Source organism: Olea europaea, unplaced genomic scaffold (genome assembly GCF_002742605.1).
Source record: "Olea europaea var. sylvestris unplaced genomic scaffold, O_europaea_v1 scaffold1148, whole genome shotgun sequence".
Classification (NCBI taxonomy): domain Eukaryota; kingdom Viridiplantae; phylum Streptophyta; class Magnoliopsida; order Lamiales; family Oleaceae; genus Olea; species Olea europaea.
In genome coordinates this window covers 72,562-95,448 of record NW_019228875.1, presented here as the reverse complement: position 1 = coordinate 95,448, position 22,887 = coordinate 72,562, and the positions used below count along the sequence as shown (strand labels likewise).

Genomic DNA, 22,887 nt, shown 5'->3' with positions numbered 1-22,887 from the left:
ACGTTTTTCATTATAAATGATGTTTTAACTTATCGAAATCAATTGTAAAAGGCATACTTAAGATTGAATACGATATACTCGAACTGCGTATAGTTGATCACAATGAGTTGTAATAACAAAGTTTGTCTTCCTATACATTTTGAATGAAATAGGTCAAAATCAAATACATTCTAAAAGGTTAGAAGTTCAATTGGTTCTTTCATTATACATGATGGTTTAACTTATCGAAATCAATTGTAAGTCGTATACTTAAAAATTGTACGGTATACTAGAGCACGATCCCATATATATATATATATTACAATGTGTGCTTTATGTTATGAGTTTCTATCATAATTCATACCAAATTTGTGTTTTATGAATGTTGGACATTGTTTTCATGCTTTTTTATTTCATATAACAAATGATGAATGAAAAATGACCCATGTCATTTAAATGACTGCAATCGTTTTCTCTTAAAACGACTACAGTTGTTTAAAATGATTGGAGTCGTTTTCAATTGTAACAAGAAAACAACTGAAGTAGTTTAAAATAACTTTCAACTAAACAACGCAGCAACCCACAAATAAATAAAAATGACAATACGCTACACCCACATTTATTCGAGCATATATCTCAAATTATGTAGCACAAGGACTGATACTCTCATATGCAATTTATTAAGTAAAATAGACATTGTTTTAAGAGAGAATTTATTTTGAACTCAATAGCTAAAAAGCGTCAAATATTCTAAAAATCAAGGAAAGCACTATATACTCTGCATATTCAAAACCCACCCAAAATTTTTCTTCCATTTTGTGCATCGTAAAAATTATTACTTTATCCATAATTCATATACTCTTAAAATGTTATCATTTTGGTTTTCAAATGGGGTTGTAATTTTAGTCATTTTATTACTTCATTAACGATATAGTATTAACCTCCAGATGCACTATAACTAATCAATAAACCTATAACATAAATTCAAACCAATAAGCTTCAATATCGCTCCTGAAACCTAAAAGAATCTTTTCTTTCTTTAACATTGACAAATCCAATCCCAACAAAACACAGAAGAATGAAAAGCATCAAAAGTCACAAATGTTCACGGTTGAATTCAAATTCTTAGGCAACTCGGGAAGATGAGATCGTAAATTTTAAACTATTTATTCAAGGATTTTACCAAATTAATGGATTTTACAACTTCCAAGTAATGACATTTCAAACAGGCCATAAATCATTAATAATAGACGTCATAACTACTGAGGCATAAGCAATATGCATGGAAAACCTTAGACAATGAAATTTCAACTCATAAACTGAGATATGAACGGAATGTAGAAATGAACGAGAGATTCAACTAAAAGATTCGTTTACGCATACCTTTAGTAGAGGAAATTTAAATGATAGTAAGTTAACCATCATCGTTTCAGAAACACAGGAATATTTATAGTGTTGCAACATGGAAGAGTGACAAGCAACTGAAAAGGTATAAATTAATATAACAAAGAGCAACTACCAAAATCCAACTGCTACTTAAACCATGAAAGATTCCTTGAATGAAACCAAGGCCAAGCTTTTGCAAAGCATAATTCCAAACTTTTATTTTAAATCAATAACCAGAACATAGAACTCACATCTTGCAAGCTAAAATTGAAAGTTCAGAATAGATCTTAAGCTAAATAAAATAAAAATAGAATATGTGAACATTAACACCATGTGCAGCCAGAAAAATATCTGAACGGCATGCATGATATTGGAGATATTTAGGAGAACATGTGAACATCTTTTGAATTTATCTTGTGAACTATCAAGTGTGGGGAGTTTGATTCCTGGAAGGCACAACTTGGAAGGCAAGATTTATCTTGGAAGGCAAGTTGCTGTAAAGCAGTGAAGAGGCTCACTTTGGGGAAGGAGTAAAAGCCGTGTGGGAATCTGGGAACCAACAAAGGCACATCCCGCGATTTACCTCCCTGAACTGCTGGGGGACCGGAGGTTCAGGGACGAGGATATAGTCTGACGCAAGCTAGGACATCTCGTTAAAAAAAATAAAACAAGTAGTCATTTACAGAAAGCTACAAATTCAAAAACAATACTAATTTAACAATTTTTCAACAGAATGAGACGACAAACAAAAATATGTCAACAGATTCTGAATGAGCTAGACAAGCACAAGGACACAAAGAAAAAGATGAAAATTTGAAGAAAAATTTTAATATGGGCCAATGCATCCACGGATTCAACAAATCAAGCCATAAAATTGTAAATTTTTGATAATTCAGATTACAAAAATATAAATGATTCGGACACTGACAGAAATCAACACGTCAAAATTGTACCAAATAAAAAACGGTCGAAGAACAAATGATTCGAATGATTCAAGGAACAAAAATAGTAACAAAAATAGTACTAAGCAGACCTAATAGTTTATGCAACAAATGATTCGAATTTACCTCAATAAATGTGAATTTTTGTTTAATCCTTCCTCGCGCAGTGGCCAATGAAATTAGATAAGTACAGTTGAAGTTTACAAATGCTCATTCAATTTTTGAAAGGTTGAAGTTCGTTGATGCTTCTTGTTAAAGTAATAAGTTAATTAGGTTAAGGGTAGTTTAGTCTTATTATGTTTCCTTAATTTTGCACTATATTAACCATTGTAATCTTACGTTATGCAACCAAGTTTGGGGCTGCTATCAATCGATTTTCTCTCTTTCTCCTCCATTCTTCATCTTTGATTTGTTGTTTTTTAACATAGTATCAGAGCGGGTTTAAATTTGAGTTAAACTTGCCAGGTTCAGTTCTCCGGCGAGTAGCCTTGTGCCGCTCGTCCGGTCAAATTTTCCTTTTATTTATTTTTTTTTTGTTTTACTTCCTCAAACCATCCAATTACATGGCATCACGAGAAACAAGGGTATCCATGATACTTTGTACCAATTTTGTTTACAATTCTGAGAGAGAATATATTCCCCAATTGAATTACAGAGAAAAATGCATTCAAGTTTAATTCTTGTTGATAATATGAGGGGTGTATATGAGTTTTTGCTGGATTTTATCAAGGACAGATTCAGAGTTAGGGCTTCTTATAATGGATTATTATGTTGTTCTAGCATTCCTAATAAAGGTGTTTATTATGTTTGTAATCCAATGACTAGACAGTATAAGTTGCTTCCGAGAAGTAGGGAAAGGCCAATTACTAGGTTTTATCCCGATGGTGAAGCTACTCTTGTTGGTTTGGCTTGCAATTTGTTGACAGGGAAGTATAATGTTGTGTTGGCAGGACATCATAGGTCATTTGGGCATAGGCCTGAGAGGACTTTTATATGTCTGATCTTTGATTCGGAATCTAATAAATGGAGGAAATCTGTTTCGTTGCAAGATGATCATTTTACACACATTAATAGAAATCAAGTTGTGTTCATTAATGGTGCGTTGCATTGGTTGACTGCGAGCTATTCTTGTGTGCTTGTTTTGAATTTGGATTTGGATTCTGATATTTGGAGGAAAATCTCATTGCCAGATGAAGTGAATTCTGGGAGTGGGAGTCAGATTTATTTGTTGGAGTCGGATGGGCGATTGTATGTGATTCAGATTTCAGAGGTCTAGATGAATATTTTTATGATGGAAGATTATGACAAGGAAGAATGGCATATGGTGGACAGGGTGAGTCTATGATGTATTAGAGGGATGGTGCCTGGCATTAGAGGGATGGTGCCTGGCATTTTTCCAATTAGTAAGATTGGTGAATATGTTTTCCTTGCAACCCACAAGCAAGTGTTGGTGTATCAGAGAAATAGCAAAGTTTGGAAGGAGATTGTAGCAGTGGATACAGAGTGAGGCAGTGGCTTGGATTTAGGGTTTACAGGGGATGGTTTATTGATGTGACGGTGGCGGCCTTCATGTCGACGTATGGGTTTTGGTTGGTTTGTTGGCGTCAAAACGATTTGTGTAAGTGGATGGCTTATTGGGTTGTTGTAAGATAGATAGACTGGGTAATGGGTTAGGTCCAAATTTAGATATAAAATATATGGGTTTGGCTATTGGATTGGCCAGTTGATATTACTTGGGCTAGTTAGTTATGGGTTGTTTGTTTGTTGGGCCGAAATTTATGCGTTTGTGGTTTAGTGGATTGGTTAGTTAAGCCTGCTAGGGTGGTTATTGGGCTAATGAGCCAGTAATTTAATTGGGTATTTTGGTATATGGCATATGGGCTGCTTCATAAAGCATAGTGAATGGGCTGAATTTTGGGTTAAATTTGTTTGGTCAGCAATTTGGTTTCTGTGATTGGTTTGGGTTGTTTTTGGCGTATTAGACAGCTTATTGGGCCGTTAATTAATGTTGGACCTAGTTTGGATTGGAAATTTGTTTTGGTGTTGATCCAGTGTATCTGGAATTTGGCATTTGTCGAGCTTGAATTTGAAATTTGTTCCCAGTTCGTGGGATTGAAAATTTCGTTTGATGCTCGGTTCACGGGATTTGGAAATTTCGTTTGTTTGCCCAGTTTATAGGATTAGAAATTTCGTTTGTCCAGTCTATCTGGAGTTTGGAATTTAGCATAGTCAGTTCTTGGAATTGATATGTCAAGTTCATTTGGAATTTGAAATTTGCATCCGTTTGGTTTAGCTGAGATTGTGTGGTTTCGTTGGTTATCTGTAGTTCGGCATCATTTCCCTACCTTTCATTACTCTCCGTCGTTGTAGCTTGTAGACTTTACCACGAAGTCAAATTCGATTTATCATTTACGCTTTTTGTTGGTCAAACTCTTGTTGCTCCTTGTCGTAGCATCGTGAGTTTGAGAGGGGATGTTAAAGTAATAAGTTAATTAGGTTAAGGATAATTTAGTTTTATTATGTTTCCTTAATTTTGTACTATATAAACCATTGTAATCTTACATTATGCAACCAAGTTTGGGGGTTGCTATCAATCTATTTTCTCTCTTTCTCCTCCATTCTTCATCTTTGATTTGTTGTTTTTTAACACTTCTTTCCCGTTCATGCTTATTCTTCGTTGTAGCTTCTTCTTCTTCTTCTTTGGGAGCTCGTGAGATTTTCAAAGAGTTCTCTTATTTAGGGTTGAAGGATAAAAGGTGAAAATAGAAAATCAAAACTTTATTATTATTCTTTTTTTTTTTTTTTTTTTTTTTTTTTTTTTTTTTTTTTTAATATCCAGGTATCCACCTTACAGTGACTAAATCCTGAAGTCTACACCTTGGCCTCTCAAGCTGCAGACAGGTTAAACTTTATTATTATTCTTTTAATACAACAAACTGGTCAAAGGCCAAAAAAAAACTTTGAATCAGGTCAAATGGCCAGTTAGTACTGTTCTCACAAAAAATATTATACCTCGTTCCCTGCAAAATGTTTTACGGTGAATCCAACTTTCTCAAACTTACCTGTCTCACTACTCTCTAAATCTCAAATAATCCAAACAAATAAAGGGCTTATACAACTTCGAGTCTCCTTCATCAACAACTTCTTCTGGAGCGAAAATCACCTTGTCCTCTTCAAAACACCAAAAGAAAGCAATGGAAAATCGATTAGCATGTCGTCGTAGAACTACTCTGTGCTCAGATGACCTAAACTTCCCGTTGCTCCATGCTTGCATTAAGTCACCAATGTTAACGACAAGTGCGTCTTCACACGGATTAATGTCCATCCATTTACCTTCCTTAGACCTCACTTGTAGGCCACCATTTTCATCTTGATAAACTAGGGTAATGCAACTCATGTCAGTATGCATTCCAAGCCCTTCAACTTCTTGTTCTTGTATGCATTCAGGTGGGGAGTAATTGTTTAGTCTTAGATAGCCATGACAATTCTTGAACTCAGATATGAATTTCATCCGTAAATTAGGCCCCAAAATCATAAGAATCATCTCCAGGATTGATTTTGATAAGCGTACCATTCTGCTTCCATACTCTTCTAGTATTTCACTGATGAAAAAACAAGAGGGAAGAAAAGAAACACTAATCAAAGACGGGAATTAAGGTACCTACAAACGCGAAAAATTTTGGGCTTATGCATTTCAACGAAGGCTATCTATGATCAGATAGTTTCAGTATCAACTCATCTAAAAGCTTAATTAATTATATAGAGAAGAATTTATTCATTTATTGTTTTAGATTCAACATGCTCCTTCACATACATATTGATTTAATTTCATCGAAGGTCTAGCACGTAAAATACTCGTATTTATAAGAATGGCAATGAGAATTGACCTTTTAATAAAGGATTTATTCATTTATAATTTTTCATTAAAAAATCTAAAAATCGTCCCTATTAGCGTTTATACATTCTATCATCATTATAGTAATTTTGGAGGTAATTCAAGTTTCTCTATCAGTCTATACACTGTTTTACTCTCAAATGCTATTTCTAATGATATTTGATATATATTAGTTCAGGAATCCTCAGACCTATCATAAAAGTAGAATTACTATTTCTTTCATATTTTATCTGTATTTCTCACCTGAAATTATCATTAGAGAGGTCGAGGAGGGCGTCTGAAGAACTCTGTGCAGAAGCAAAGAAATCTGGTCCTGATACACGTAAACTCTCGAAGAAAGGCGAGGCAATAAACTGTGGAGTATAAGTTTTCATGGTTGATGAAGGGCCTGCTTTAAGTTTAACCTGTGGGGGAAGACTGAAAATACGGCTTGAAAGTAAGTAAATTTTTTTGTAAAGATCTTTTGAAATTCCATGGTTGGTTATATGAAAGAAACCCCACTCTCTACAGGCCGTAGAGAGAGCTGAGAGATTGGATGGTGTCAAGGGCTGTGAAATGTCAAAAACAGGAAGATCTAAGGGAGATTCAGACATTATGTGAGAAACTAAGGTAGTTTGTTCTGTTGGAGCCTTAAATAGAAACCAAAATAAGGAATATTAATAGAGAAACAGACAGGTGCTCTCAATGAAAAGGACAAAATAGATGTGAAAACCATTAAGCCAGTAATGCTAATCATAGGTCAAGAAAATGTGGAAACGAATCATCTAAAAGCTTAAATTGTTAGAGAGAGGGGAGAAATATATTTGTTTTAAGTTTTGACTTTGCAGGCCCTTCAAGTGTAGACAAAATTCTGTTTTCATCAAAGGACCGATAAGTGGAATTTTCATATATGGAAATTGACGATATATGAACTCAAGAAATCTACGTGTTTTCATATAATATTGAACCCAACTCATCTAGAAGCTTGAACTGTTAGAGAAGAGACTATTTATGAACTTATTTAAATTCACCGTCTTCAACAGTAAAGACCTATTGCAAAAGTCACTTGGGGAAAAACCTTTATACTACATAAAAAATAGCAGATTGCATGCCTATACAGAGAAGGTTTGACATTGCAGTTGGTCTTTCACACAACTTTTCATCTAAAAACTTAAGCCGGAACGCACCCCCTCACCTGCAGAGTAAATTCATTTTTCACCAAAAGGACTTATACCGATAATCTTCACAAATGAGTAGCTGCCTATTCAAATATCATGTCAAGCCACTTTATCTAACATCTTAAACTATTAGAGAAAAAGCAAGTTTATTTATTTATAATTTGTCAAAGAGGCAGCTGCATAAATTATTACCGCCTTCAAATGCATGCATAAGACATGATTTGCATGCCAATAAAGTCTTTGTCTAAGACAGAGCTCAATAATCTAATGGTTTGACATTGTACTTTGGCATGTTAACAGAATATTTTATCCGAAAAAGAGGAACTCGGTGTAATGAACAGATGGGCAGCAGCAGGCAGGAATAATGGAGCTTTGCTGGTAATTATGCTTTGTCAAATCTATTATGCCTAGGCCCTTGAGTTTTGACTCTTTGGATAGAAGTTTTCTTTATAGAGGTGGAATCTTTTCCTATTTGACCCGAAACATCTGGATATGAGCAAGTTGAAGAGAGCTCTAATAGGCCTTGGAGGCCTGAACTTGCTTATGTAGCAAAAATACAGATATGACTTCTGTATTTGGCACTAAATATTTATGCAAACAGATGAAGTTTGTATCCGCCAGAATTTGAAGCATGCTTAAACATGAATTTCGGGTCATGATGCTTACTTGAATTGATGAATTCCAAGATCTTTGTATGGTTAAATTACCTTGCTTTCCAAGCATCAAATTCTGCATTTCCTAGTAGTTCAATAGTTTTAATCCCGATCATAATGGAAGGAGATTATTATCCACAATCCAGGTGCCAATTTTTTGTGAGTTTTAGAGCCAAATATATGGTTCTAGGCACTTTTCAATTTTTATGTATTTTTCCATACGAATTTTACACATTTTATTGCCATCTTTTCTCTTTCATCATGCAATTCTAACGATTCATTCCAACTCACTTTAATAACTCGTGGGTCGTGTCACTCCATATAGACGATCCACGACCCGTGTTTTCCAACAGTATTAAAGGCTCTTGGCTTCGTAGACTATCGTTGCTAGGGGTTTGGAAGGGGGGGTGGATAATGGGTATTCTATCTTTTCTTAAACTTATTCCAGCAAAGAGGGCAGGGTTCCCCCCAAAACAATAATGGAAATACGTTTTATTGAACCTCAGAGATATATCTCAAGTCAGATAATTATCTAAAATATAGATAAATATATAAGATATTCTACTAATTCTCTTAAAAAAGTTGACATTTTAAGATGGAATCCTAAACTTTTAATATAGGTATTAAAGCTCACAACATTAAGCGCAAACGTAATTTAATCCGATTAAAACTTAAAAATGGACGTATGAGTTTCAAAATTAGTTTGCTTACTTAAATGAGACTATTTTGTGGAGGCATGTTAATGAATAAATCCACATAGAAATATGGATTAAAATATAAGGGCTTACACTATTGACAAATCTTAATATAGTATAAAAACTCATTAAGCTCAAACAACCAATTAAATCTGATTAAGAATTAAAAATGGGCATACAAATTTCAACATTAGGTTGCTGGAACAAGCCATCATTTTGCTGGATATGTTAAAAGATAAATCACAAATCAGACAACTACCAAAAATATAGATCAACATTTAACGACTTAAGTTACTCCTTTTAACAATATTGATTGACATTTGAAGATGGAACGTTAAAATTTCATATAATATTAAAGGTGGAAATTAAATATAGACCTACTTTAAAAGATCCAATTTCAAAAACAAGATGCAATGTTTATTTATAAAAAAATCAGATATTAATTTAAATATTTATAAATTAATATTTTAATATTAATAATAATAGTATAAATTAATCTATATACGTATACCCTACCATAGCTATCCCCATTCAAACCCTAGAATGAAATTTCTCTCTCCTTGCTCCTCTTCATTCTCTCTTTACCAACGTGCGCCACCGCATCTCCTCTCTTCTCCTTTCTCTCTTCACCATCCATCTCTCTACTCTCAGATCGTCGCTGCCGCACGGAGGTAGGGCGGGCTGCAAATCGTGGTCGTTTTCTCCATGTACAGTGGTGATGGGTGGTTGGGTACGGTGCTATGTGCAATGGATTGTTGGGTGCGGTGTATAGAGAGGTGTGACATGGTGACTGAGGCGCCGTATTGGTGTTGATGGTGGTGGCGTCGGATGGAGATAGCTGCGGGATTTGTATTTATTTCACGGTAGTATATGGTTAATGGAAAATGACAATGGTGTTGCGTTATGGTGGTGGTGACATTTTCAGATTGGTTTGTGGATGTCGTGGGCTGTTAATGATGCCACGGGGAGGTGGTGATTCTGTACGCAGTGGTGGTGGGATAGGGGGGTAATGGTGTGGCGGTTATTTACGGTGTGGTGTATTGGCGGCAGAAGTGGTGGTTGTAGTAGATTGGGGTTAGGTAGGGCGCTACGGCGATGGTGGTGGTGGGATGGAGTTAGGGTAGGGTGCGATGGTGGAGTGGTTTGTGACCAATATTTTGAATGATTGTGACCAATAAGTAATATGTGATCGATAAAATGTGACAAATAAGTAATATGTGATCGACAAAATATATGATTGATGAAATATGTGACCAATAAATTGTGACCTGTAAATATGTAATTGTGATAATAAAAAATAATTTGTGACATAAAAATTCAAATTTGTCAGACTGTAATCGAAAAATAACATGTAACTATCTAAAACGTCAATTTGTGACCAAAGTACATAAATCTGTGACTTTAATATATTTAATTAATAAAATATATAATTAGTTAATTAAATCATAAATTAAATTTAATAAATATCTGATTTTTGAAATTTGAAATTTTTATTCTTAGTTTTGAAATGATAGATATTTATTTTCTCAGTTATGAGATTTTCCCATATTAAAGTTCATTAAAATCAAATGAGTAATTTGATCCAATTAAGATACAAAAATGAGTACATGAGTTTTAAGATTGATATACTCAAACGAGTCAATATCTTATGTGAACATGTTAATAAATAAATTATATATAGCTAATTATCAATATATAAGGCATTAAATTATTCCTCTTTAAAATGTTAATCTTTTCAAATGGAATTTCAAATATTAATAAAACCAAATAGTTTGAGTACGACAATAAACATATTTTTAATAGAGTTTTGTTTAATGTACATCGAGATTCTTTACAATCCCCCTCACAAGAGGGGGGTTCACAATTTTTTTTATTGGATGCGGAGCTCCCCCCTTTTGTGAGGGAGTTGTACACCGAGCTGTCATAACTTGACAACTTAGTGTACAACCATCAAAATCATTTTTGACATGCTAAGTGATGTGGAGATAAAAGAGAGTCCAGTTTGATGAAAGAGCGGAATTGAAAAGTCAACTGAGTTGACTTCTTTGTAGGAATTTTGCAGGGGTGGTTTTCAAACTATTTAACATTAGTTAGCAATGCCAAAGATTGATCTTTTAGAAATTGTGGAAAAGTAACCCATAGGGTTCGTAATCGAAGTTTGTAGTTGGCTGACTACTGACAATAGAGGAACATAACTACTGAACTCCAAAAAATAATAATAATAATAAATAATAAAATAATAAAAACATATTCTATATATATATATATATAATTTCCAACTTGCTGTACTTTGGAGTGCCAGAGCACTTATTTTAAAAGAAAAATGCTAAACTTTCTTTGACATTGTGTGTTGTCAAAATCTGTGCCATTAATTGTTGCAGTGTTGTTGAAATTAATAATGAAAATGTGTGCACCTCACAGTGTGAAAAAACCTATAATCCAAAGTGTAGATGTAGCGGAACTGTATTTAAAATTTAAATGTTTTACAATCAATTCACGGTAACTGTCTTCTTCAAAGTCTTTTGCAGATAATATCCAAGAATACATGACCATAAGAACATTGAACAATCGAATAAAAGAATGATGCATGGATGCATTTTTAAGGATTGCGTAGGCTAAGTTACCACATCAATCGGATTCGAGTGGTTTTTTCAGCGTCATGTGACCAGACTCATCCTTGTCAAAAAGACGCTCAATCAGTTCATCCCAGTTATCTCGAGTCTTACTTTTCGTCGATGATCCTGTAGAAGAACCTGTTGAAATTTCAGGGTCTTCATTTTTAGCGAAGGTTCCATATTGAGAAGGCGAAAAGGCGTGAGGAACAGCCAGCATGACTGCCCTTCGCAAAGCTGCGTTGTACTCTTCGCCATGCTCTTTGGCTAAAGTTTCCTGCCGCTCCATCCTCTGTTTTGGTGGAATCTCCACGCTATGATCTTTCTCGAGCATCAACTGCATCATGGGCAATAGGCCATTTCAAATTTCTGGGGCAAAGGATTTCTGAATGACATGCACTTTCATGTGTTGAGGTTCATGTATGCTGGAGGAAAATACATAGAGACATAAATAAACACACCCGCGCACACATGCCCACGCACATGAATCCTTCTGCAATATTTTGCTATGTTAGTGTGCCACTAGTAGGAGATGCCACATAAACACGTGTGCGCATGTCTGTCTATTTATGACTTATGTAGCGTATTACCTAGACAGTAACGTTGTGGGAAATGGCAACATGTTACACGAAAACTAGTGGGGCTGGAGTACAGTAAGGTATCCGTTGCCCGTAGGTTCATTTTGAGAATTATATAACCTAATTCAATTACATCGACAGCAATCGATTCAAAGAAAGAAAAAACACTCAAGAAAACGCAAGATTTATAAATGTTCGTCTCAATGTGAGACTTCATCCTCTCCCAGTACTACAGTAATTCACTATGATAAAAAAAATGTTTATAAGAGAAAATCGCACTTCTGTATTTTTTAGCATCTCTCTTTCTTATTGATGATAAAAAAAAAGCCTTAGGACGGTTCCTTTTTTATAAGATAATTAGGACAAAACCGAATTTTACGAGGACTCCATTTTCTTAATATAATTTTATAAGAGTACAAATTCCTAAACAATTCTTAATGAAATTTTAGTTCGGGGAACGGATACCCCTCAGAGGTCCCCTTCTACCCCCCACGGGTGACCTCACCACGGAGATCGATCTGCGACCAGCTCTGCGAAGTGACAAGAATTAGGATCGATAATAATTAGGCTCCACAACTTAACAGTTCAAACTACGACTTGAGTTACATAGGCATGCATTTAATGGGAATCACTAACTCAAAGAAAATTTGACTTTTTTGAACCAGTTTTGAGTAAAATGATAAGGAGTTTAGCGATAGGTCCGAAGAGAATTATGGCATATTTCAATGCAAACTTGGAAGAAAAAATATATCATTTGGGTTATGAGAGTTCTGGGAAGAATGGATTCATTGAAGTAATGTGTGCCATTTTTAAGAGCACAAGGCTAAAATCTCTAATTTGCCAACGAGAAATCTATGTTCTGAAACATCAAATCTAGATATACAAACATTTCCACAGACATGCTGGAAAACAAAATTTGACATATAAAAACCAATATTTATTAACAAATTAACTAAAATATTAACAGTAATATTTCTTCGAAAATTGTCTTTAACCTTGAGTTACTACAACAGAAAAATAAACTTACTTGGAGAGCTTTCCGTGCTTCTCTCTCTATGCAAAAGATGGCATGATCAGAAGTGGCATTGCAAGACAATACTATATGTTCAAATCTGCCATCGACAGGGACTGCCGTCCTCACAACTGGTGGAAATCTTCCGCATCTGTGTTTAAGAGTGGATATATTATCCAGAGTGATAAATGCTTGATATGAATGAAAAATGTCTGCAAGAGTCAGGACTTGAACATTGAGTTTAAAGGAATTATAGAATTTGATTAGGGTTCTATGATGTAAGGGACACGGATGAAAATATTTCAGAATATGATGAACTTGTACAATTACACTTGGTAGGAAGGAACTAAAGACAACAAATTGCTATAAGTTGCCATGTCATGTTGTTGCTTCAAGATTTATCTGTGGTACAAACAATTTCTTTCAAATAACCCAATTATTTTATATAAACATTCACGTAAAATTGTCAAACTGCATTTTAGTTAGTCAACCTGAAAGGTTTACGCTCAACAATGTGATAGAGGCGACCTGGAGCATACAGCCTCCTTGGATCTTTGAGCATTTTCTCCTCTGATATGCATGTATCTCTCATGCATCTTAAACATAATAAGCAAGGCAAACTGTACAAAATGTAAATGCATAAAGAACGAGGCTCAATAGTAGCAGTAAAACAAGCTAAAGATTGGAGTAGGACCAGCCAACCCTTTACCAGAAAAGCGACTTGAAGATGTCTTCCAAAGGGGTCGCTGTACGAGGTAAGAAGTCGTCCTGTCAGTAAAAATGCAGCCTGTTAAAAATGGCGATTATATACCCATACCATATTTCAAATATATCCTTGCATATGGAAGCAACAGCTGCTGGGATACACAGTCATTATAAACAACAAAAGAGTGACTAAAGCAAATATTTTTCTAATATTTTTTACAAATATGATATCCACTTAAATAGTTAAGTAAAGATTATTTGTTTAAACGCAGTGACCATATAAAGCCACATAAAAAATGATTGCTGAACTTTTTGATTATCTTTGTTTAAGGGGTAAAAATCCACTTAAGTCTGCAGATCCACTCATAAATGTCAAATAAATGGCACATGCTACAGAGAAGAGCGATATGAACTTGCTAGAAAATGTATAAGGGTGATTAAATATTGAATTTTTTATATCACTTTGCACATTTGCAAGCTTCTTGATTGAACTAGCTAGAAAGAATTATGCTCTTGTAATGTTGTTCTGGAAAAAAATATGATTCGGAGGTCCTTGAGCTAAACACGACATCTTCTACGTAAGAAATATGAAAAGTGAACTCATGAAAAATGTTAGTCATTTAACTTCCGTATCTAAAACAGAATGCAAAATTAGATAGATGACCTGTGCATTGAAGAAGAAAAATCAAGAAAATATCTCAACACGAAAAGCCCTCGTTAATATCCAGTAGTTACCAAATGTTGTATTTTACAATACATAAAAGTATATAAGTTTACACTATTGAACCCAATCCTTCCAGATGACACACAAAAAAAGGGATGCAAGTAATGTGTAGGACTTGCCTGAAGAACAATAGAGTTGATGACATCAGCATATCTTACAGCCAAATTGAGTGACATGCATCTGGCAGGTGCAATAGCATAACACCTGATCCTCTTCCTATCAATGTTAGCCAGTTTATCACGATTCTGAAGAACCACCATTGTCAATAATGCAGCCACACCCGACCCTAGAGAATGTCCTGTAAAAGTCACTGTATAATTTGGATATTTCTCTACCAATTCCTTCAAATCATCACATTCTGCATTCAAAACACAACCTGCTGCTTTTAACAGCCCATTGTGAACATAACCCCCATCGAATTTCCTTTTCCCCAGCTTATTATCAAGTAAAACTGCATAATCACTCTCCTTTGCCAGATTAAGTCCTCTAATAGCAAGAACAATGTCGGCATGGCCATGATCAACGTACAATAAATAAGGGGGGACTCTTCCATTTGTGTCCTTGTAACTTCTTTTCGTAATTATCCAATCAGCATTAATTCCGTACCCTTCAGGAGGCTCCCAAAGAGGGTGTCTGAGATCATCCTCTTTGACAGCCAGTATGTAACGGCAAAGCCTGGGAACAGGTTCAAATTCTTCAGGTGTGGCAAGGCTCCATGTCTTACTATCGTGGTCTGCGCTGTGGAGACACCTTTTCCATGCCCACCGAGCACAAGCCAAACAGTATACACACTCAAGGATGGGAAGGGGAAGGCCACAGATAATTGACATCAGCTTCTAATGTTCAGTGGAGCTTTTTAACATCGATGAAAGGCTTTGATAGATTTAGTTTATATCAGATCACACGAAGATGGAGTATTTATTAATGCTGGAAAGAACAAAAATGAATTAAAGGTGCGGTTGTATAACCTGACCTTCTGAAATATAAAAAATAAAATAGGAAATTAGACAAGTGTAGAAGACTCAGAGCTAAGGATTAGACATCCTTCCTTATATTTTGTGCGCCTTCATCACACTTGAGTTGTAATCTCGAAGAAGAAATCAAACAGGAGAATAAAGGCTGGAATTTATGATGAGATTGAAGTATAATGCCACTAGTGGAATTCAGGAGTATAAATCACTTGGATCAAAATTTAACAGAATTAAATACCCAAATTTGTACAAATATCATTTAATATCTTCAAATTTGAAAAGAAAACCATAGTAAAAGAGCTTAAATATATATTATATCTACAGCGTTCGCAAAACCGACTTTATTCCAACCCAAAAAACTTTTAATTATGTGGTGGAGAATAAACAAGCAGCATATAAATTATAACATACAAATAGCTACAAATTACCAATGGGCAACTGAATTGAACAAACGATGGTCAACTATTTATACAGCAAGAAAAGTAACTCAAGTACCGTATTGATCGAAGAAATGAGGATCCATCAAAACTGAGGAAGAATTTATGGGTTGAAAAAATGATATCAGCAGCTTTTGTGCTTGTTTTGAGGCATCAAACAAGAAAATAAAGAGGCTGATCGAAACGAGTTCTGCTCCCATAGTAGCAATGGCAGGCTGTGCCAATTAATCATTGCCGATTTCTGTGAGAACCTCAGATCGCTCAAGTCAACTGAAACTAGCCACTCAGCCAACCGCGGGATTGTACTATGGAAAAATAAATAAAATATGTTTATTACAACTGGCTACGAGACATCAGGGATGTTGATCGGCTTCGTGCTCGAGCCACCCCTTGGCTCGGAGCCTCCGAGCCAAGGCTCAGGCCGAGCCCCATATCGGGAAAGTTGGCTCGAGCCGACCCAGCCTTGTGGGTCGACACTCGACAGGCCCTTAAATAAAAATAAATAAAAAAATAGTAAAAAATTTGCTGCCCAAACCCCAAAGCGGCAGTGCAGGGGGGAATACATGGAAATAGTCTAAACAAAGAGGCCATTTTTTCAAAATGACATTGACCAATTTTATCATATCAATATACCTAAAATATCCCTCCTTTTGAATATTGCATAACAAGCTAATATAATATAGAAATTCTGCATTTTAGTCCTTAAAATTAAATATTACTTGATAGATTTATTGTTTATAGATTTTTTTATTTTTTTTATTTATTTAGTTTTTGTTCGCTCTAAGTAGTCCCCTAATGGTATCAGAGCCATGGAGATCATGGAAATTAAAATAAGAAAAATAGATAATTATTATAAATTAGAAGAAGGAAAAGGAAGTTATATATTTTTAAAACATATTTCAAATTACCCAAGTATGTATATATATATATATATATGAAAAAATTATTAATATATATAAAGATGAAGAAATTAATTTATATTACAAAGAGTATGAGTGCAAGTGATAATATAAATTTAAAATTAAATAAATTACTTATAAAAATGAAAAAATACAAGAAAAATACGAGATATAATATTAATACTAGAAGGAATAAGAGTATCAAATAAAAGACAATTAATAAAATTAAAATGTGAAAGATTAAGACTTGAGAGTAAATATTTCAGTACAGTAAAAGAAGAATTAATAGATTCAGATATAGCCAACTGAAGATTTGGAAAAATAATATATAAAAGATGTAAATTAACTTATATGTTAGAGAGATGATTTTAATATGTCAATAAGTGAGTATATGGAAGAATTAAAGTCATTAATAAAAATGTTAATAAATGATATAAAAGATTTAAGAAATGAAGTAAGAGAAACAATAAATGATATAAATATATTAAAAATTTAAATTAGAGAAATAAAAGAAAATAATAAAAATAAAGAAAAGAAAATAGATAAAAAATTAATAGAAAAAGAAATGACTCGAATAGGAAATAAATATATTGAGAAAGAGAGTGTAATAATAGAAACAGGAAGTATGAATGATAAACTTAGAAAAAATATACTACCAAAAATATTAGAAGAATAAAAATCTAGAGAAAAAATATTATGAAAATTAAAAATAGAAGAAAAAGAAGATAAAGATGAATAAGCAATTAGACTTACTTCTAGAAAATTTTGATCAATCAAGTTTAAGTGATATAAGTGAATATCAAGTTTTAATAAATATTGGAGGAGGACGTAATCTAATAAGAACTTTTAAATAAGAATTATAAGATTTAGATGAAAGTTATGCACATATATATAATAAATTATATAGACAATTTTATGATAAAGTAAGAGATAGACAACCACCTAAAGAAAATAAATATAAAGACGGGTTTGAATTAAATGATAATTATGATAAACCTATTAATCATGATGGAACAAAATTAGATTTAAATTGCAAAATAGATACTCAAAAAACCTTATTAACTTTGGCAGATTCAATGATATTATTCTTCTTATATAATAAAGATGACACGTGGAAAAATATTGAAAGAATGATAGATTTCTTAATAGCATCATTTGAACGAGATGTTAGAAATTTGTGTGAATGAATAAGTAATGATACAAAAATATTAATAAAAAGAAATGTACAAATAAAAATAATAAAATCAGATAGACAAAGTATAGAAAAATTAGTATAATATATTTTAGATGAGTTTTTATGAGAAAATTAGATAAAAAAAATGCTGAAAGAGAAGAAATAAGAGAAAAAGATAATGTTATAATTAAATAATAAATTTAATAATATGTGATATGTGTAAAATCAAATAATATACTTTTAAATTTAGAAATTATTATTATGCTTAATTTTATAGTAATGATAATCAAGAAGTATACCAAGATATGTATTATAATAAATTACCAGATTTATGGGGAATATATTTTAAAATAAAATATATTAGAGATAATGTTGGAATACCTAGGACTTTAGGTTCAAAAATAAAATCTTTATTTGAAAACCTGTGTATATATGTCAACAAAGACAATTAATAAAAAAATCAGGAAAACTAACTAGAATATATTGTGAAGATATGAAAAATCTTATACAGTGGGGATGTAATCCTAAAAGAAGGGTTAATAGAAGAAAATATAAAAAATTTAAATTTAAAAAATTTAGAAATTTTAATAAAAAATATATAAAACGTAGAAGAAGATATTATAAAAGAAATAATATGACATATGGTCAAAAGAAAAAAAAAGTTATAAGAAAAATAAAAATCAATGTAAATATTGGAATTGTGGAGAAATATGTCATATAAGTCTTGATTGTGATAAAAAGAAAGTTAAAATATTACAAAAAGAATATTTGCAAATAAAAAATGAATTGAGTGAAATATCAGACATTGAAGAATATTATAATCAAGAAGTTTATATAAGTGAAATAGAGGATGATGAATCACTGAATAAGAAAATAGAAAGTGATAATATAAATATAAAATAATATGAAGGAATAGAATGATATGAATTAAAAGGTGCATTTGATAACAATAAATTTAGAAAATTACAAAAATTATCTTTAGATTTAAAAATAGGAAAATGGGAAGTCTTAGATAGAATTTGGAAAAGAGAAATGATAACAATAAATGAATATCACAAAATAGAGAAAATCATAGATGTAAGAACAATATATTAACAACATAAATTAAATCTTTTAACAAAAAATTTGGTTGAAGAACTATTAACAAAGGTTCGTAAAAAATAAAGTGAAAAAATCCAATATATTTATTTAGAAAGAATACAAATAATATTTAAATCATTATTTAGAGAAGGAATAGACCCACATTTAACCATAACCTTACGTGATGGAAGAATAATAAATTTAAAAGATAGTCATTTAGGAACAATAGAATAAAATCTAGCATATAAAAATAATAATATTTACATGTTACCCAAAATATTGTGTATCATTGAAAGATAGAAACTTTAATGAAGTTTTAGGATTGCATTTTAAATTGCATAGAGATGATATCATGCAACCAGGTGATCAAATTATGACTATAAAATATAGAGCTTTATATACATTTATCAATTCTAATTATGGAAACATTTATTCCAATAAACTTTATATTGAAATATATAAAGAATGTAAGGATATTAGTAAAATAATAGAACCAAATAAACAAATAAGTTTAATTCCGAAAGAATATAAATTTAGTATAATAAGAAATAAACATGAAATAACAGAATCAAATGGAGAAGAATGTTCTAATAATATAACATTTAAGGATGGAAATTTAATCAAAAGATCAAAAAGTCTTATAATACCTAATAAAAACCTGTTAGAAGAATTTAATGATATAAAAGAAGTAAAACTATATAAGAATGCTAGAAATATAAAAATAGAAGGAGAATATTATAATGGAAGAGAAAATATAAATGAACCAAATATATTAATAGATACATGAGCTAGTGAATGTCATATAACTTCAATCGAAAATAAAGGATTAATAACCATAAAATAGATCCATAGAGTTATGTAAATTTTGATGGGACAAGTACATATTACAGATTTGGAAGTCAAGGTATCGATAAAAATATGAGGAATATATCTTTTAGTACCATGTTATATAAATAAAAGTATAGATATAAACTCCAATATACTTTTAGGAATGCGTTTTCTAAATGGATTAGAAGATTATAGTATAAAAAGAAAAAAAATTATATATAGTTCATAATGGACAAACTATATTATGTAAAAAGAACTAAATGAATAATTAGACGAGTTTTTCATTAGCTGTATATATACAAATCATTATTATAAAAATAAATATAATAACTGGTGCTTTAATAGACACAGAAAGTGATATAACAATATTTAAAAGTTTTTTTATAAAATCATGGAATAATAATAGTAATATAAAAATAACTGGAGTCACAGGAGAAAGTATCCAGATAATTAATAGTGTCGATAAAGTTAGTGTAATTTTTGGAAGTAAACAAGTTACAATAAATAAAATTTATAAATATAATAAATTAAAGTGTGATATATTATTAGAAAATGACTTTATACAACAATTTCAATATTATAAATAAAATAATTATATGATAATGCTACAAATATATTGTGGACATTTATTAAAAATTTCAAGAGAATTTAGACCTTACAAAGTTCAACCAGCCCAGCGCGGTGATAAATGGGAGAAAAAATCAATCATATTTAATGAAATAAAAAAATAAAAAAATATTGTATAAAAAAGTTTTAAAAAGGGGAATAGAAATAAGTATAGAAAAAATTATCGAACAATTAGAAAAAGTTTATGGAGAAAATTCATTATTATTTTGGAAACCACATCACCCTAAAAACAAAATAGAATTGACAGAAAATACTATAATAAGAGTCAGATCATTAATGTATACGATAGAAGATACACAATAATTTAAAAATCATATAAAAGAATTGTTAGAACAGAAACTTATAATACCAAGTAATGGATCTCATAATAGTCCAGCCTTTATGGTTATGAAACATTCTGAACAAGTGAAAGGAAAAGTTAGAATGATTATAAATTATAAATAAATAAATAAATATATTAAATTTGATGGATATTTTTTACCAAATAAAGAAGTTTTAATAAACCTTGCAAAATGAAAACAATATTATTCTAAATTTGATTGTAAATCGGGTTTTTGGCAAATAAAAATGGAAGAAGATAGTATACAATATACTACATTTAGTATACCTCAGGGAAATATATGAATGGTTAGTAATGTCATTTGGATTAAAAAATGCACAACAAATATATCAAAAAAAATGTATAATTTATTTAATAAATTTAATAAATTCCTAATTGTTTATATAGATAACATTTTGATATGTTTTAATAGTAAAGAAAAACATAGGAATCATTTAATCCAATTTATAAATGAATATAAAAAAGAAGGAATTGTACTTTCTAAAAAAAAATCTAAAATAGAAAAACAAGTAATAGATTTTCTTGAATTATCAATAGATAAAAGTGGAATAAAATTGCAAACCCATGTATATAAAAAGATAGAAAAATTTTCAGATAAATTAGAATCTAAAGAACAAATACAAAATTTTTTAAGATGTTTAAATTATGCAGAAGGATTTATTGAAAATCTTCATAAGAAAATACATAAAATAAAAGTTTTAGTTAGAAAAATAAATACTAAAGTATAGAATGAAGAACATTTAGAAATAGTTAAATCATTAAAAGAAGAATGTAAAAATTTACCAAAATTAAGATTACTAGATGAAAAATGATAATTTGATTGTTAATACCGATGCCTCAGATAAATGTTGGGCAGCAATATTAAAAACAGATTTAAATGCGATTTGTAAATATTCAAGTGGAACTTTTAATCAAATAGAAATAAATTATACCACTCATGAGAAATAATTACTAGTAATTAGTAGATGAATAAAAAAAATTCATTATTCTTATTATCCAATAAATTTACTGTTGAGATTGATAATTCTCAAGTTGCAGGATTAGTGAGGAATAGATTACCATTAGAACCTCAATACAGAAGGCTCCATAGATAGCAAGTTTATTTAACATTTTTATAATTTTGATATAGTTCATATTAAAGGAGTTAATAATTTCATTGCAGACTTTCTTGACAGAAACATATAATTTGTTGATAGATAAAGCTAAGGTCATTGAGTTATACCAATCTATCCTACATATACAGAAAATGATAGATTTTCTTAAAAAAAATATGAAGATATAAATACTGTTACAACACAGATCTCAGAGATGTTTAACTCAAATATAAAAATATTGTTGAATATCACTACTGAGCATTATAAAGAGACCATATAACTCAAAAATCAAATTGATGCTATTGCAGCACAACTAAAAGATTTACTATCTAAGACAGATACACCAAAGAGCTCAAAAATGAGTTTTTCAAATCAATACCAAACAGGGATAGCTGGAAGCAGCAGTTGACCCAAACACGACAATATACCAATTGATAAAAAAGGAGATTCCACTTAGTATCATCAACCAAAAAAAAAAATGATGATACATGGAAATAAAAGAGATTCTAAAACAATTAGCATTATAGACCAAGAAGATAAAATCCCCTTAGATTCAAAAGAAGAAAAATATGCTGAAATAGTCAGAATTGCTTACGAAATAAAAATTAGTGATTCATATTTTATCTCACCTAGAAATAATGTGTATCCTAGGATAACAACTATGGAAGGAAGAGACCAATCATTTATAAAAATTATGGCAGACTACGGATTTATAAATTTGATATATCTAGGAAAAGATTTGATAGAAATTTCGAAATTTGATGATATATTCATAAAAGAATTATCCAAATTTGCCAAAGGACAAAAAATTTATATAAAATTTTACTCAGTAAGTCCTGAATACGATGGAGTTGTTTATTATCCAGTTGAACATTTAATATCAATTGGGTATGTAGCAGCTAACTTCCAAATAGATGTGATGGAAACTGATAGAAAAATTTCAACAGTGACAAAATCATGGATCAGACATAGAAAAACACTTGGAATTAAAGTCATATATAACATTGCCAAAAATTTGTTTGACAAAAAATTTTCATACTTGTGCCAATATGAAAACTGGATGCTAGTATCAAATCAAGTACATGAAAAATCAGAATTAT

At 31.4% G+C, this 22,887-nt stretch overlaps 1 protein-coding gene and 2 pseudogenes across 3 annotated transcripts; 1 reads left to right on the top strand and 2 right to left on the bottom strand.

Moving 5' to 3' along the window:
- The first annotated feature begins 1,330 nt into the window (after nt 1-1,330).
- On the top strand, nt 1,331-3,813 carry LOC111373617 (annotated as a pseudogene).
- Nucleotides 3,814-5,312: 1,499 nt separating this feature from the next.
- On the bottom strand, nt 5,313-6,794 carry LOC111373615 (annotated as a pseudogene).
- A 4,347-nt stretch (nt 6,795-11,141) lies between these two features.
- On the bottom strand, nt 11,142-16,285 carry LOC111373629. Of its 3 annotated transcripts, XM_022996181.1 has the most exons (6): nt 15,804-16,276; nt 14,457-15,264; nt 13,618-13,676; nt 13,400-13,528; nt 12,924-13,059; nt 11,142-11,655 (listed from the first exon to the last, which is right to left on the bottom strand). In XM_022996181.1, the coding sequence occupies exons 2-6, from the start codon at nt 15,165-15,167 to the stop codon at nt 11,335-11,337; spliced, it is 1,356 nt and encodes a 451-aa protein (XP_022851949.1). In that variant the 5' UTR covers nt 15,168-15,264; nt 15,804-16,276; the 3' UTR covers nt 11,142-11,334. The 3 variants fall into 3 exon arrangements, with proteins under 3 accessions (XP_022851949.1, XP_022851952.1, XP_022851951.1); XM_022996184.1 differs by having other exon boundaries at nt 11,639-11,743; nt 14,457-16,282; XM_022996183.1 differs by lacking the exon at nt 11,142-11,655 and adding an exon at nt 11,662-11,811 and having other exon boundaries at nt 14,457-16,285.
- Between the last annotated feature and the right edge of the window lie 6,602 nt (nt 16,286-22,887).